Source organism: Nycticebus coucang, chromosome 1 (genome assembly GCF_027406575.1).
Source record: "Nycticebus coucang isolate mNycCou1 chromosome 1, mNycCou1.pri, whole genome shotgun sequence".
In the NCBI taxonomy this organism is placed as follows: Eukaryota; Metazoa; Chordata; class Mammalia; order Primates; family Lorisidae; genus Nycticebus; species Nycticebus coucang.
The window spans coordinates 30,598,955-30,616,356 of record NC_069780.1 but is presented as its reverse complement, the minus strand read 5'-3'; the positions used below and the strand labels follow the sequence as shown (position 1 = coordinate 30,616,356).

Here is a 17,402-nt window from a genome sequence, read left to right as displayed (position 1 = left end):
TGATAATGATAATATTCTAAATCTATATTATTCATTCAGTGCCAAGTGTAAGTGCTCTGTATATATTACTTTATCTCCATGCCCATCTGATGAGGTAGTTACTGTGTCTTCTATCCCCATTGACAGATAAGGAAGCTGACACAAGGAGAGGTTCAATACCTTCTCGAGACTCACGTGGCCCCTGCATGGGGGACTCATGATTCCAACCCAGGCAGGCTGCTTCAGAGGCTGTGCTCTTAATCACTGCATCACACAGCCTCGCTGCGAAGGGACTTGGATGTTTTCATCACTAAAACATGCATGTAGTAATCCTTTTGGTCATGAAAATTTATTTCTTTATAAATGAGGATGATTTTTAACAGTCTGGTTTATCTCTCAATAGCAAATGCCAAGTAACAATTAGAATAAATTAGCAGTGAAGAGGGGCTGCGGAGCTTTATTTTTGTTTCCCCGCCACATGCTCACTTGTTGCTTGTTTTGAATTCTCTTTGCTTCCCTTTCTTTCCTACCCACCTAACATTGTCTCTTCTCTGGTTTGCACGCGGTTTTGTGCAGTTCTGGGAAGTTCTGAGGTCTGGGAGCACCTTTCCCTGGTACCTTTTTGTGTGGTGGTGCTCAAATGATCACACTCATCAAGCTGACCTGAGTTTTCATGAAAGACCCAGAGCTGAGAATGAAGATTTTCTTTCAGTGTAATAAAAGTTATGGAAGTTCTTTCTTGCTTTTTATTCCATTGGATAGATATGGCAGGATTTTATGTTTGCCTGTGCCCTCTATCCAGCTGATGGAGACTTCATTGATTCCGTGAGAGCAGAAGTTGCTTACCAGGTATGTTGTTCTTCTAAGAAGAAAAGAAAATGGGTATGTTTTAGTTTTGCCTTTTGTTAGATCTCTCCATATTTCTTTTTCATGTTCTGTAATAAATTCCATGAAATATGGAATTGCACTGTCAGGTAATTGACACTGCAGGTGATTCCACCCAGCGTCGTGTGCTGACAACCCCAGATTTATCTCCAGTCCTGACTTCTCTGCTGACTTCCTCCTTGTGATACCCAACTGATACCTGGTGCCTCTGCTTGGAGGTTTAATGTACTTCTCAAATATCACAAGTACAAACCAAACTTACGTTACCTCCCCCAATCCTGTTTCTCCTGTTGTTTACCCCACCTCAGCAAGAGGCACCACCACTCTTTGAATTTGCTCAGGACAAAAATTTAAATTGACTCTTGATTTCTTAATTTCTTGTACATTCCACATGTTCACACTTACAGTATTTATATTCATAAATATATAAATGCATGGAAGTGGAAAGGCCTGGGAATAATGGCCAACCTGGTAGTATCTTTATATTGAAATAATTTTTCCCATAAAGAGAAAACTTCTTAGAGCATGACTGATTTTAGATTTGGGATGGGAATTTTACTAGATGATCCTGGAATATCTTTTTTTTTTTTTTTTTAAATGGTGTTACTATTTATTATAAAACCATCAACTGATAACTTGAGTCACAGATCTGAGGCTTATCAGCCCTCAACTGAGTATACTTGCTGTTGCAGCGAGGTCTGTATACATACGGAGTGACTGTGCTTGGAAACACAGGTCGGAGTACATTACCCCTGCCCCGGATCTTAAGTGGATGGCATGGGTTTCCATGTACAATCAGGGAGACATTTTTGGCAATATAAGAAACTGCTGAAATGTACTCCTAAAATACAGTTTAGGAACCAGCTTGTGAATATAGTAGGTATCATATGTTAGGAAAATACTACTGAAACATTCATTGAGGTCATTCACCAGCACTCATGACAAATGATCCTGGGACCAGAAGATCATCCCTACCTTCTAGAGTTTGCAAGAGTATGCAGAAATACTGAGCTGATTTTATAGTGCTCCGCAACACGTATTCATTTTCGATTCATTTTCTTGGTAACTTCACTTGGTAACTTCAGGTAGAGCCACTGTGTGAAATCAGCCACTCTGATTTTAGTTTCTCCTGTTCAGCTGTCTGCTAGATTTTTTGCAGTGTTGATATACAAAAAAAGAAAGACTTTGATTGCTTCTCAAATTATGAATCTGCCACCTGAGACAGTTTACTTTACCTCTTGCGCCCCATTCTCTTTATCTGTAAAACTGGTAAGATCTTATTCGTCTTACAGAACTCTTTTGAAGGTACACATGTATCAGGATAATGTGTGTAAGCGATATAAAAGAAATATGGAATAATACTAACTGTCCCATTAGCGCCTCCAATGCGGCATGTCTTAAAAGTAAATCCTTATCTTTCACCCAAGGTACTGTTCAACGTTTTTCATTTTGACTGGATATCTGAGCACCATCTTTGGTATTTCCTGCTTTCTCATCTCCCATATCCAGTTGATTTTAAAGTACAGCCAGTTTTTTGATACCGGTATTTCTTGTTCTTTGCTCTCACCTTCCCATCCCTGTTCTGACTACCCGAGTCCAAATGCTCATTTTCTCTCCCCTCGACCGTTGCATCTGTTTTCTGATTGACCTTCGTAGCATTAGTTTCTCCCAAGGTGAGTGCACACTCGACAGAGCTGTCAAAGTCATCTTCTCCGACACTCTCTGTGTCATACGACTTCCTCTGCTGCAGCCCACATGCTAATGTGGCAGAAGAAAGGGACACATTTGAGTCTGTCCAGTGCGTGACAGAACGGGATCCTTTTGCCTTTATATTGGACCAAGTGAGCAGAGTTCATGTAGGCCTCACACGGCCTGGTTTGCAGACTGAGTCTCTAATTTTTTCTTTTATGTTTAGATATATTCAGTAACTTACATAGTGTTAGTGGATTCCTCAGGATGACATTAGTAATTTATTTCAGGAGACATGATTTTGATTTCTGTAACTTGTTTTCCTTGGAGTATTCCACATGTTTGTAGCTTGCAGCACACCTCTAGTCCTCCCTTGCTCTGTAAACCCGTCTCTCATTCTTCTTCTGGTTTTTTGATCTCAGTGGTGAGTTCATGGGTTCGAACCTCAGTCCCTTTTCCAGGGGGAGTATTCGCTCTGCCTCATTTGTTTCTTCACACTAAACTTCAACTTCCTCTTGTGAACTAACCCCTGCCTTTTGTATTTCTTGTAATCTCTTTGTGGCGATTCAGATAGTGATGAGGTTGATTTCTTTTTCTTTCTTTTTTTAATAAAAAGGGATTATATATTCTTCAGGTCTTTTTCATATACAGCAACGAAGAGAATCCCTATCTTTTTGGTGTTCATAAAATCTAGTTACAAAGAATCTTGGAGAATTCTTAAAATATATTCCCACAGCTAACATGATTAGCCATTTTCAAATGAGTTTTGGGGCACATAAGAATTTCTGAATAATTATAGCTCTTGAGTTTTGTTAAGTATTTGAAAAGTATTTTATGTTTTCGGAAATTTCAGATCAGGAGACTGAAATCTCATCCCTCTATCATCATATGGAGTGGCAATAATGAAAATGAAGCGGCCCTGATGATGAACTGGTATCATATCAGAACTGTCGACCTACAAACCTACATCAATGACTATGTGACGCTTTACGTGAAAAACATCAGAGAGATGGTCTTGGCAGTACGTAATGGTTTTTAATGCAGTTAGAATTTAAGAGCATGTTTTTAAAATGGGGAGTATGAATATTGGTGTGTTTTATGCCCCTTGTTAGGGCAGTCTTCAGCCACGTGATTTGAATACAAAGCATGACATTGTCACGCAGCGTGTGAGAGGCTTCGTGGCCTGTGGACTCCTTGCAGGACCACCCTCCCTCTGGCACTGTCCTCTCTCCAGTAGTGGCCTTCTAGTTGCAGGTCGTCACACACTCCTTGAAGGCCAACTGTGGATCCCAAAGGTTGAGACTCCCTAGATTAGATAGTTTATTGCTACGCTGCTTCTACAATTCTGTAATCTCAAAGGCTGAAGCAGAATTTGATATATATCAAATATGAATATGTTGGTATGTGACGAAAGGGGCCAGGGAGAAGAAAGAACCGATTCCCAGCTCCACCTTAGCGTTCTTCCTCTATGTTGGTTTCCTTTGCGCCACTGTTTGTCTAATAAGTGTATTAATCAGACATACATTAATATAAATTGGCCTTTTTTTGTAAGAATAAGTAGGATTTTCTTTTCAATAATGCTTTTAAAAAATTTAATGTTAGAAAACTTTCACATGTTAGTTAATAATCTAGTTGTTTTTACAATTTTGTATTCATAATTAAATATTTTAAATATCTGGATATATCTGGAAGCAATTTGCAAAGGGATATATATTTTAAAATAGTATTTGCTATTAACACCTCAATGTGTCCAGTTAATGACACTATTCTATTTATGAGAAAAAAACTTCACTGAGAAAAACATAGGTTCAGACCTACAGTTTACCTCTTATACTAAGTCAGGTGTCATGAAGAATTTTTCTGTTAGAAAATGTGACGGCATAAGCTTTAATTAATACTTGTAGAATATTTTATAATCTTTTTACTCAGTGTATTATAATTTTCATATCTGATGGATTTGAGAAATCAATTTTAGTATCTGAGGCTTTTATTTTCATAGCATGGTGGTTAAGTGCTCATGACTCAAACTCCTGGCTGGGCCACTTCCTGTCTTTGTAATCTTGGGCAAATTACTTAATCTCCATTTTCCCATCTATAAAATTGGGTTAACAGTAGGAACTAACTTTTAAGAGTTGTTAAGTGAGGCCAGGCTCGGTGGGTCACACCAGTAACCCAAACACTACGGAGGCTGAGATGGGAAGATCTCTTGAGCTCAGGAGTCTGAGACCAGCCTGAGCACGAGCAATACCCCATCTCTCCTACAAACAGAAAAATTGGTTTGGGGCTAGTGGTACTTACCTGTAGTCCTGCTGCTCATGAAGCTGAGGCAGAGGATCGCTTGAACCTAGGAATTTAAGGTTACTGTGAGCTGTGGTGATGTCACTGCACTCCAGCCCAGGCAATGGAGTGACGCCTCAACAACAACGAGGGGAGTCCTTCGGCTGAAGGAAAAGGGCAACGGAGAGAGATTTTTTTTTAAAGACGGGAAGGTAATTTATTGGCCGTAGTAGCAAAGTGAAGCCGAAAGATGACCAGAAGACAGAATGGCTGGCAAAGGAAAGGAGGAAGGATTTATTTTCTATGACAGAAGAGAAACAAGAAGAAAAATATGAGTAGATATATCAAGAACAAGTGAATCCTGATGGGGAAAGGTTAAGAAAATTATTTTCTGGACAGTCTGTTTCTCAGAGAAGGCTAACTAGCCTCCTGCAATATGCTTTACATTCCCAAAGAGCCCTTTATTTTTTCTTAAAAATATTCATCGCACTTATAATTGCTTGCTCAGTGTCTGCTTTCACCGCTGGATTGCAGTCTATTCTTTTAAGAGGTTGGTTACGGTGTCTGTTCCCTCCTGAACCACGAGGAGATAGGAGGAGTTGCATGCCTGGCATACAGAAAGCTCCCCAAAGAGACTGGATGTGCGATGGAGTACTTGGGGGAAGTCACGGATCCACTTCTCTCTCCCTCTTCTCAGTGATGAAAAATGCCTAGACACAATGAACATTTGACACATACTTGTTAAAGGAAGGAATCCTCTCAGTGAAAGAGAAAGTGAGCTCATCTTAGATGACAATAACTCCACCGTTTTGAGTTCTGCCTGTGTGCGAGGCAGTACGTTAAGTATTTACTTGCTAGCTGCTGTAACAAGTAAACCACGGCATTTCTGTGGCTGGGAAGCCACTTCATAGGGGCGGCTCTGTATTAGGGAAATTAGAACATGAATGTTGGTGAACACTCAGTCATCTCTTCCATATCTGAGTTATTGCTATTTACGGTACCTCTCTGAAGAAGTTACTGTTATTATCCCTGTTTTACAGATAAGACTGCTGAGGACTATATCTAAATAATAAGGTTCTGACTTGGGATTTAAACTCAGGCCCAAATGACTCAGTAGCTTCTGTTCTTACCCACTAGACCTCTCAAGGGGTGGTGATTTTGCCCCTAGGGAACATTTGATCATGTCTATTAGACATTTTTCAGGTGATGAGACTACCACCACCAAAACATATCCAGCCCCAGATGTCCCTAAGGCCAAATCCAGGACCAGACTGGACACGACCCATAACGGATGAGAGTGGAGGCAAAACGTGACTGAAAAGATTAGGAACAATTGATGTGAGGATGAGCTAGGGATTCATCAGGATATAAAGGATAGTGAAGAGCAGGAGGTGCTGGTGATTGTTGAACAAGGATAGAGGTAAATAGTCCTATTAATTTTCTAACAACTTCTTGGCATTTCAAGGCCTTGTTAGTACTATTTTTTTTTTTTTGAGACAGAGTCTCACTTTGTTGCCCTTGGCAGAGTGCCATGGCGTCATAGCTCACAGCAACCTCAAACTCTTGGGCTCAAGTGATTGTCTTGCCTCAAGCTTCCTGAACAGCTGGGACTACAGGTGCCTGCCACAACACCCAGCTATTTTTAGAGATGAGGTCTTGTTCTGGCTCAGGCCAGTCTCGAACCTGTGAACTCAGGCAATCCATCCACTTTGGCCTCCCAGAGTGCTAGGATTACAGCACTGCACCCAGCCTCTCTGTTAGTACTTTTAAAGGAGTAAATGATCTGTACTTTACTGCATGAAAATATTATCTGCTAAATCATTTTATCTCTGAATTCAGGGAGATAAGAGTCGTCCTTTTATTATATCCAGTCCTACAAATGGGGCTGAAACCATCGCAGAAGGCTGGGTATCGTGCAACCCTTATAGCAATTATTTTGGAGATGTACATTTTTATGACTATTTCAGTGATTGCTGGAATTGGAAAGTTTTCCCCAAAGCTCGCTTTGCATCTGAATATGGGTATCAGTCCTGGCCTTCCTTCAGCACAGTAGAAAAGGTAAGCCATTGTTTGATTTTCCAGTGATTGAGGATGATAACCTGTGGGCATCTGTTACTGCTGACGAGTGGTTCAAAAAGTCAAGTGAAATTTACTTATTTAAATGAAAATGTGAGAAGAAGGTAAAAGAAAAGAACTTTTTCTTTAAACTTCGGGAAGCTAAGTTCTTGTAATCGTTATTTTGGGGATTATAACTTTCCTATATTGCTTTTAATTGCATTCCTTCAGGAACATTTAAAAATTAAGTGAGAGAGGGGGCGGCACCTGTGGCTCAAGGAGTAGGGTGCCAGCCCCATATCCTGGAGGTGGTGGGTTCAAACCCGGCCCCAGCAAAAAACTGCAAAAAAAAAAAAAAAAAAAAAATTTAAGTGAGAGGAAGTAGTAGCTTAAGCCTGACCTATTGTCACTCATGAAAATAACTCTTACTTGCCGCTGTCTCACTACTTGTCTGACCGGGGTATTTCACTACAGTAAGAGAGAGAAATAAATCTTTGTCTAATGTTACCATGTCTTACCTTTTCTTTCCTCTTCCTCTTCCCATTTCTCCGTCTACTTCTCCTCCTCTTTCTTCATGCTGGTATGTTTGATTTTCAGTGTGGATTTTTACTCTTTCCATTCCTAAAGATTCTGTTTCAGCATTGTGTTGTTCTTTTGAAGAGATTTACGGAGAGAGGATTCATTCGCCATGCCGTGCACCCATTTTGTGGGTGTAACTCAGTGATCTTCGTATCTTCCAGGTTGCTCAGTCATCATCAAAGTCTGTTTTCAGAGCATTTTTATCACTCTGGAGAGACCCTGACCTCATACCCCACTCTCTCCATCCCTTCTACCCCAGCCCCGGGCTCCACTAATTTGCTTCCTGTGTCTGTAGATCGGCCTGTCCTGCACCCGTCATAGGATGGGAATACTAGCAGAGGTGGCCTGTTGAGACCGGCTTCTTTGACTCAGCGTGCTTTCAAAGTTCACCTGTGTCGTACTGTGTGTTACTAACCCAGTCCTTTTTATTGCTGAATAATGTTCTCTTGCACGGGTATGCATTTGGTTCATCCATTTATCAGCTGACGGACATTTGTGTATTTCTACTTTTTGACTATTATGAATAATGATGCTATGAACATTTGTGAATTATGTTTTTGAGTCAACATATGCTTTCCATTATATACCTGGGAGGAGAATTGCTGGGTCATGTGGTAACTCTGTGTTTAACGTTCTGAGGAACTGTTGAATTGTTTTCTGCAGTGACAGCACCATTTTACATTCCTACTGGCAATGTCTGAAGGTTCCAATTTCTCTACCATCCTTGCCAAACACAAGGAAAGCATTGCAGAAGGCTGGGTGTCTCTCAACTCTTATAGCAATTATTTTGGAGATGTACGTTTTTATGACTATTTCAGTGATTTTCCATTTTTTAAATATTTCCCTGGAAATTTACATTTCCTTGATGGCCAACCATGTTGAGAATGTTTTATGTGCTTATTGGCCATTCGTTTATCTTCCTTTGGGAAATGTCTATTCCAATTTAAATTGAGTTATTTGTCTTTTTATCATGGAGTTGTAAGATGTTAATATATTCTGGATATAAGACTTTGTTAGATATATGCTATGCAAATATTTTCTCCCAATCTGTGGGTCATCGTCCCATTCACTCGATGGTGTCTTCTACAGCACACACAAAAATTTAATTTTGATGAAGTTCTACTGAGAAAATCGCTTATTTCTTTTGTTTTTGGTATTGTTTCTAAGAAATTATTGCCTTCCTCCAAATGACAAAGGAGTTGTCTAATAAGAATTTTACAGTTTTAGCTCTTGCATTTAGGTTTATGAGTCATTTTGAGTTATTTTTGTGTGCAGCGTTTGAGGTAAGAGTCCAGCTTCACTCCTTTGGTATGTGGATACCCATTTGTGCCAATACCATGTATTGAAGTCACTATTCCTTCTCTCATTGAATTTTTTTTGCCCTCCACATCAATTGAGTACAGAAGTTAGGGTTTATTTCTGAATTATTAATTCTGTTCTGTGGCATATTTTATGCGACTACACACTATCTTGGGTACTGTAGCTTTGTAGGAAGTTTTGAAACCAAGATGTGTGTGTGAGTCCACAACTTTGTTCTTCTTTTCAGGATTTTTTTGATTAGTCTGGGTACCTTGTAGTTCCAAATGAGTTATGGAATCAGCTTGCCAGTTTCTGCAAAAAAGCTAGCAGGGGTATAGAGATAGTTTAATTTGTAGATCAGTTTGTGAGTACTGGCTGTTTGATCAGATGATCTTCTCACTGATGAACATGGGATGTCTTCTGTAATTTCTTTCACCCCTGTTTTATAGTTTACAGTGTTTTTTTAACATTCTCCTAAGTGTTTTATTCTTTTTGCTGCTATTGTGAAGGGAACTATTTTCTTAATTTCATTTTCATATTGTTCATTGCTAATCATAAAAACACAATCAATTTTTATATGTATATTGAGCTTGTATCCTGCAAAGTGGCTAAATTCAATTCTTAGCTCTAACAGTATTTTTTTGGGGGGATTCTTTAGAGTTTTCTTTATGTAAGATTATGTCATCTGCAGACAGAGCTAGGTATACTTCCTGCTATCTCATCTAGATGTCACTTATTTCATTTTCTTGCCTTACTGCCCCCGCAGGATCCTTCAGTACAATGTAGAAAAGAAGTGATGAGGAAAGACATCCTTAATTTGTTCTTTTTCTTAGGGAGAAGCTTTTAGTTTTTTTTTAATATTTAGTGTGAATTATAGGTTTGTAATTATAGTATGTTAACTACAGTTTTTTTCTAGATGCCCTTTATAAGGTTATAGAAGTGTCCTTTATTTCTAGGTTGCTGAATGCTTCTATCATAAAAGCATGTTAGACTTTCTTCCCATGATGAAATGATTTATGATGCTGTTGTGCATCACTGTGTAAAGTAACGAAAAAAAAAAATTTTAAGACAATTTAAAAACCTTCCTTAATTTTAACAACTGAACAAAACGACTTTTGCTTCTACACACTGAAGTTATATTATACTTTTAACTTTAGTCAGTCATGTCATAACCTTAGTTCTGTCCTTTGTTTTTTAAAATTTAAATTTTTTATATGATGGACAAATACAGTCATGTATTTATCATGTACAGCATGCTGTTTTGAAACATGTAAGCCTTGTGGAATGCCCATACCACTTTTTTGTTTTATTGCTCTGAAATGATGGGGCTAATGTTTTAAAATTCTGTTTTTTTTTCAAGATGAAGGAAGGTGAAGTTCAGTATTCTGCCTCAGGTAGGAACAGGTATTGAGACTGGGGAGGGAGGAAGGAAGAATATTTACTCTGTACTGGGTCCCAGTTCCTTTATTTACCAATAATCCACCTCTCCACTTTGAGGCCTGGGAGGAGACTGAAGGGTTGAGGGAGTAAGCTCCGTCCTTGGTCCCCAGGTAATGCAGAACATATTCGGATATAAACTGAACGACCTCAAAGCTGGTAGATTTTCTTTTCGCTATACTTTAGAGAGCTCAGTGTTAGAAATTGCTCACCCTTTTCTTTAAATCTATAAACATTTCTATTCGTATCTTTAAAATAATGGAATTTCCATGATTTTGTGAAATGCCTGATGATGTTCAGGGATACTAAACACTACATTTTAAAGTAGGAGGAGGGGAAGGAAGATAAGTGCTGCTCTTTATCAACCATCTGTTATCTTGATTTAATCACCTCTTTTCAAGCTCCACTGCTTACTTGGGAATTTGAATAGGTAATTAGGAAATGAAAGAAACCAAAAAATGATGTTACATAAAATTTTGACATTTTTATTTAGAAGTTTCTTTCATGTTTTCAACAACTCTATTAAAATGTCTCTCTTTAATTTGTGATGTATTACTTCTTTGTAAAATAATATTTTCAACAGATTATCAATATTGCGTGGTAACTAAAAATTTGGGCTTTGGAATGAACAGAACTGGGAACTGTTATGAACATAATGGGGAAATAGGGGACTCACTAGCTATGTTGCCCTGAACAAATTATTTAGTCTTTTTGAATTTCAGTTTCCTCATCTGTACATTGGGGTCAATAGTAGTAAATGCCTCCGGAGGTGTGTGTGCACGCACAGGCACGCAGTTTATACATATATGCATGTGTGTGTAAAGATTAATTAATAATACATTGAACCACTTATAAAATGTAAATTATTATTGCTATTAATACGTGTACACATACATGTGTAATCCGTTCAAGCCATATGATTTGGATGAAAGTTGTATTTTCTTTAAATGCTTCCAGGTTTAATGAACAAGGGGCCGGAGCTAGAGAGCAGTAAGTAACTTGGGATATCGGGCAAGTTACTTAACTTTTTTGTGCCTGGTTTTCACTTCTCTAATAAAACAACAGGGAGATTATTGTATCTACTTACAGAGTTACTATGAGTTCATATTCTTAAAGCAATTAGAGCTTTGCCTAGCTCTTTTCATCGCTTTCTGGTAACATTGTTAAAGCTAAAATTTTAACAGTCTTCCAAACCATCGCTACAGGAAGGTAGAAAGCTTCCCATATAAACAAAGTTCAAGTTCACCGATAATGGCTTAAATTCAAATCATTACCAATCAAAGGGCCAAGAGGCCCAAAGTTATGTTTCAGACTTTAAAAGAGGGGAGCTTAAAATGTTGAGCTCATATAGAGAGTAGAAGGGGGCTTGTAGAGCCTGGGAAGGGTTGAAGAGGGTGGGGAGGGGTTGGGTAACAGATACAAAGTTACAGCTGGTTAGGAAGAGTAAGTGTTAGCATTCTACACCCCGTGGGGTGACTGTAGCAAATAATAATTTATGGTATATTTTCAAATAGCTGGAAGACGAGATTTTGAATGTTACCAACACGAAGAAATGATACATGTTTGAGGTGACAGATATGCTAATTAGCCTGATTTGGTTATTACACATTATATACGTGTACTGAAGTATCACAGTATGCCCCATAAATATGTACAATTATTGTGCCAATTAAAAATAATAAAAATAAACAAATAAAAATAAATAAAAAGAGAAAAAATAGGAAGAAGATTGTTGGTGAAGGTGTGTGCATCCAAAATGTGTCCAAATGATTATTAATGTGAATACCTATTTTAAACAGATAATAGGAGTAGTGTTCTTTAAATGATTCTGATGGTGGCAATTTGGGGAAATAGATATAATTTGAGAAAATTTCCAAATTAAATTCCAAATTAAACATGGATAATGTACATTTATTTTAGCGTGAATCAATTCACTAAAAATTTCCTTTTAAGGCGATTGGCCTGTGTGTTGCTGGATTACTGGTAATAAATCATGCTTTGTGAACAGGGATTAAGCTTTTTAATTTTCAGATTTTGGGGGTGGGGTGCAGAGTAGGTTTTCTCAAAATCTCAGTGTACCTTGGATTAAAACTCCAGATATTTTGAGAGACAGCCAGCAGTTGTCTTACGCCTTTCTCAAATGCTAACAGTGTATTAAATTATGGGCCTAGCAGCCAGAATTACTGCCTTTTTTAAATAAAAGGCCCACTCCAATGTGTGTTTTTCTTAACTCTATTTTTTTTAACTTTGAGCTAATGATAAAAAATGTTATAAATTAGGATAAAAGAAATAAAGAGACTGTAAGTTGTGCCTGGCTCAAAAAAAAAGGATTGATTCTTAGGGGAGAGGAGTATTATTATTTGGTTCATGTCTTCAGCTGTATCAAAATTAAACACGTTTATCAGGTATGTTAGTAATTGCCGAGAAAACAAATGATCACGTGCGCAAGCTCTAAAACATTGGCTGTCGTGCAAGTGGTGTCTGGTTCCTATTTAAGAATTGTGACAGTTTTAACAATGCTGATCACATTCTGTCATTCAGTTTGGACCAACTAATAATAGGTGGAATGACACCTGGATAGATAAAATCATATTTTAAAATACACATGAGTGTTTCAAAACGATAAATATGTTTCGATAAGCAAGGCTTTTTAGAGAATTACCAAAATGTAGCTTTCTTGGTTTTAATAAGGGAGGAAATAGGTGCCGAATCCTGGTTTTCTGTGCTAACTTTGCTCATGTCTCATCTCTTGTCAATAACAAGTATGATGACCAAACATTTATGGAATTAGGGACACGGACGAGTTTTGAGCTCTTTCCCAGGGAGCACTCTCCAGCTTTGTCAGGAATGGATAGAAACGTAGTTCTACCGCCAGCTTTCCAATTTGTAACTGGTATTCTTTATTCAAAAGGTCTCATCTAAAGAGGACTGGTCTTTCAGTAGCAAATTTTCACTTCATCGACAACATCACGAGGATGGTAACAACCAAATGCTTCATCAGGCCCGACTTCATTTCAAACTCCCGCAAAGCACGGATCCATTACGCGCATTTAAAGATACCATCTACCTTACTCAGGTAAGTTGTTTTCATCCCAGAGTCAAAGAGGCTCCTGCAGTTAACATAAGCAATCATGAAGATTTTGCAGGCCTTCCAAGGTGAAAAATATTCAGGTTTTCATTCTACTGATTCAAAAATTTATTTTCTTCCAACGACATGTATGATGACATATAGGACTTGAAATAGTGAATTTTTGGTATTTGCTTCTCCTACGGGAAGAGCTCAAAAAGTTCTAAAACAAATTGTGCATGAAAATATTTTGTTCTTGAAGATTCCTATAAAGAGGCCATGAGAGGTGGCTCACGCCAGTAATCCCAGCACTCTGGGAGGCTGAAGTGGGTGGATTACTTGAGCTCATGAGTTCAAGAACAGCCTGAGCAAGAGCCAGAGCCCGTCTCAGTCTGGGCGATACAGTGAGATCCTCTCCCTACCAAAAAAGAAAGAAGAAAGAGGCCAGATGCTAAAGACTACATGTTGTATGGTTCCATTTACATGTCTGTCAGGAAAAGTAAAGTCTGGTCTTTATTGATGAGAGAGTAATGTAAAGTAAATTCTCTACTAAAAATAGAAAAAGTAGTTCAACATGGTGGCCCACGGTCTGTAATCTCAGCTACTAGGGAGGCTGAGGCAGGAGGATCACTTAAGCCCAGGAGTTTGAGGCTGCTGTGAGCTGTGACACCACGGCATTCTACCCATGTGAGACTCTGTCCCCTTCCCCCAAGAAAGCTTCCTATAAAGGTTCAATAATTAAGACAGTGGTGTTTCCCTTGGATAAAGAATGACAGAACATAATAGAGTTTAGAACAGACTCATGCATATATGCTCACCTGATATATGGCCATAATGCCACTATAGTTCAGTGTGAAAAAGGTAGTTTTATCAATAAACAGTACTGTAAAAGTGGATACCTCAATGAGAAAATAAACAAACCCTGACCCCATACATAAAAATTAATTTGATCAATGATAAAAGACTCAAATCTGAAAGGTACTACTATGAAACTTCTAGTGGAAAACTTAGGAAAATATCTTCGTGATCTTGGGATAGGCAAAGAGTTCTTAACAGAACATAAAAAGCACTGACTAGAAAAGAAAACTAAAGACAAATTATCCTTTATTATGGACTTTTGAATGACTAAAATGCCATTAAGAGAGAGAAAAGGTAAGCAAATAGTTGTAATTCATACATCTGATAAAAGATTTGTGTCCAGAATACAACACTTCTACAAAGCAATAAGAAAAAAATATAGGAAACTTGTTAAAAAATGGACAAAAATCTTGAACAGGCTCCTCACCAAAGAAGAGTTATTTCAATAAATACTTAAAAATGTGCTCAATCTCGTTTCTGAGGTCACTAAGTCAAGTTAAAGTCAAACCAGGATTCCCCTCCTGCACCCAGCAGAATGGCTAAAATTAAAAAGATGGACAACGGCAACTATTGTTGGTTGTATTGTAAGACAGGTGGACATTTTAGACATTTTTAGTCGGAGTGTAAATTTGTTTAATACTTTGGAAAATGTTACGGAGGTTTCTACCTAAGCTAAATTTGCTTCCCTTTTGAATCAGCATTTCTATTCCTAGCTATGTACCTAAGGAAAACAAGTACACGTCTGCCAGCAAACATTTAAAGTAACGTTCACAGTAGCATTATTCATAGTAGCCCCAAACTAGAAACAACCTAAATGCCCTTCAACAGGAGAATTTATAAGCAAATTGTGGTCTAGTTATACGGTGAAATACTCCGCAGCAATAAGAAAGAATAAACTATTGATATCGGCATCAACTTGGATGAGTCAGAAAAGAAAAATATGTTTAGTAAGAAAAGAAATCAGACATAAATGGGCACATACTGTATTGATTCCTTTTACGTTGAATTTAAGTACAGTATAGAAAAAAATAGCACAAATGAGAAGAAAAAGCAGGGTGTAGAAAGCAAATGAGTATTAACCATGTTTGTGGAGGGGGTGCTAAGGGATGGTTAGGAAGGGCCTAGGAGAACCTCTGTTTCACATCTTGACCTTGGTGGTGACATGGGTGTAGGCTTATGTCAAAAGATCCGTGCCTGCGGCAGCATGCACCTTATAGGGTGTATTTCAAAAGTAGTTCTACTGAGATCATTGACATACCATAAAAACCACACATTTTAAGTGTCACTTAACCACATTTAAGTGATTTTTAATATATTTATAGAGTTGTGCAGCTATCATAATAGTGCAATTTTAGAATATTTCTGTCACTCTAAAAGATCCCTCATGCCCATCTGTAGTCACTCTGCTGTCCTGACTCCAGCCTCAGAAAAACATAAATCTATTTTTTGTCTCTACAGATTTTACTTTTCCTGACAGTCATGTAAATGGAACCTTACAACCTGTAGTCTTTTGCGTCTGGCCTCTTTTTTCTTTCTTTCTTTTTTTGTAGGGACAGGGTCTCACTGTATTGCCCAGACTGATCTTGAACTCCTGGGCTCAGGTGATCCTCCCTCCCTCAGCTTCTGAAAGTGCTGGGATTGCAGGCATAAGCCACCATGCCCAGCCTGCATCTGGCTTTTTTTTTTTTTTTTTAACCTACCATAAAAATTTTGAGGCTTATCCAGGTTACAGCACATATCTATACTTTATTCCTTTTTCTTTCCAAATTGTATTCTGTTGTATGAATATCCACATTTGATTTTGTTTCCAGTTCTTTTTGACTGTTTTGAATAACGCTACTATGAATATTCACTTGAATCTCTGTATAGACATATATTTTCCTTATCAAGGGTAGGAACATACACTAAATGGAATTGCTGGGCTATATGCCAAATTTATGTTCATTTTTTAAAGAAACTGCCAAACTGAATTTTAGATAATATTTTCATCTTAAAGCTTCCATTTTACTTTTTTTGGCCCATTTTATTTCCTGAACCTGTGACTACTCACATACCCCAAACTATATTAAAGCCATTGCTTATTTACCTGATGTTTTATCCATACTTGTTTCAAGTTCTTGAAGAGAAGGGAGAAGCCTAACTCTGGGCAGATGAGTTGACCTGAAGAAGGTCACAAGTTTTTGTTAAACACGATCGCATTTAACTTTTCCTGTCTTAGCATTTAAAAATGTACCAGTTTTTATCCACCCCATGCTCACTTTGATCACTTTTCTTCTGTATGAAAACAAAAACTCTTGAATAGAGGCTGAAGCTGAAAGGGTAATCTTTTTTAAAAGGTGAAGAAATGATTGAGAATTTCAATGTTTCAACCATGATCTTACAAGTTATGAAAGTTCTGCCAGTGTGATGTGTGTAACTCATGACCTTAGCAGAACGCAGGTTAAAAGTAATGTTGACATCTATTCTTTAAAGTGCTTCGTGTAAATATGTTGATTCTCATTCATTTGTGTGCAGGTTTGTATGTGAGAACCTTTTCAGCTATTGTTTTTCATGCTGGCTTTCTTCTTTCCAGCTGTTCATTTTATTACTTTATTTTTTCCTTAAAAAAAGAACTGAAAGAAATAATTTTTCTTTCCTGAACTTGTTAGAATTCAAGGTCTATAGTTAAGGGCTGAGTATTTATTTTTATTTTACTTTATTTTTGCAGTTTTTGGCCGGGGCTGGTTTTGAACCCACCACCTCCAGCATATGGGGCTGGTACCTTACTCCTTTGAGCCATAGGCGCCGCCCAAGGGCTGAGTATTTATGTGGAGTTCGTCGTTACCAGTTTTGGGGGTGATGGGTTTTGTCTGAGAATTTTGCACTGGCGGTTTTGCCCAGAACTGCTGGACTTGCCCTTATGTGGCTTATAATTTTCTACCTTGGCACTTTCTAATAAACTAACTGGATGGGATCTGTGAAAAAAGAAATCAGAATTATGATTATTTTCTTTTGTGTTTAGTGTCAGATCTTCTTAACTGAAATACAGACAGGAAGTGTTAGGGTCCAAAAGATTTTGTTGTTGTTGTTGCTTTGGTATCAGAACAATCACCTTTAGTCTATGTATTACAAATAAGCCCCTCTCTGGTCCATTATCTCTGTCCCCACTCCCACCAGAGTCTCTCACATTGCTGTAAAGAGCAGAGTGCTTGGCCCGTGTGCCACTCTTGGGCTGTTTATTAATTAAGCAATGTTTGCAACTGGCAGAAAAGTCTTGGCTGACAAAGCTGTGCATCAA

The 17,402-nt window shown here is 38.0% G+C and overlaps 1 protein-coding gene across 2 annotated transcripts in view; it reads left to right on the top strand.

Moving 5' to 3' along the window:
• The window catches only part of MANBA (mannosidase beta), a 111,549-nt gene that overhangs the window by 70,761 nt on the left and 23,386 nt on the right, over positions 1-17,402 (top strand). For both annotated transcript variants that reach the window (XM_053558184.1, XM_053558263.1), the window contains 4 exons: positions 742-828; positions 3,407-3,574; positions 6,670-6,888; positions 13,112-13,276. In XM_053558184.1, coding sequence (XP_053414159.1) covers positions 742-828; positions 3,407-3,574; positions 6,670-6,888; positions 13,112-13,276 — 639 coding nt within the window. The remainder of the gene's footprint in view (positions 1-741; positions 829-3,406; positions 3,575-6,669; positions 6,889-13,111; positions 13,277-17,402) is intronic.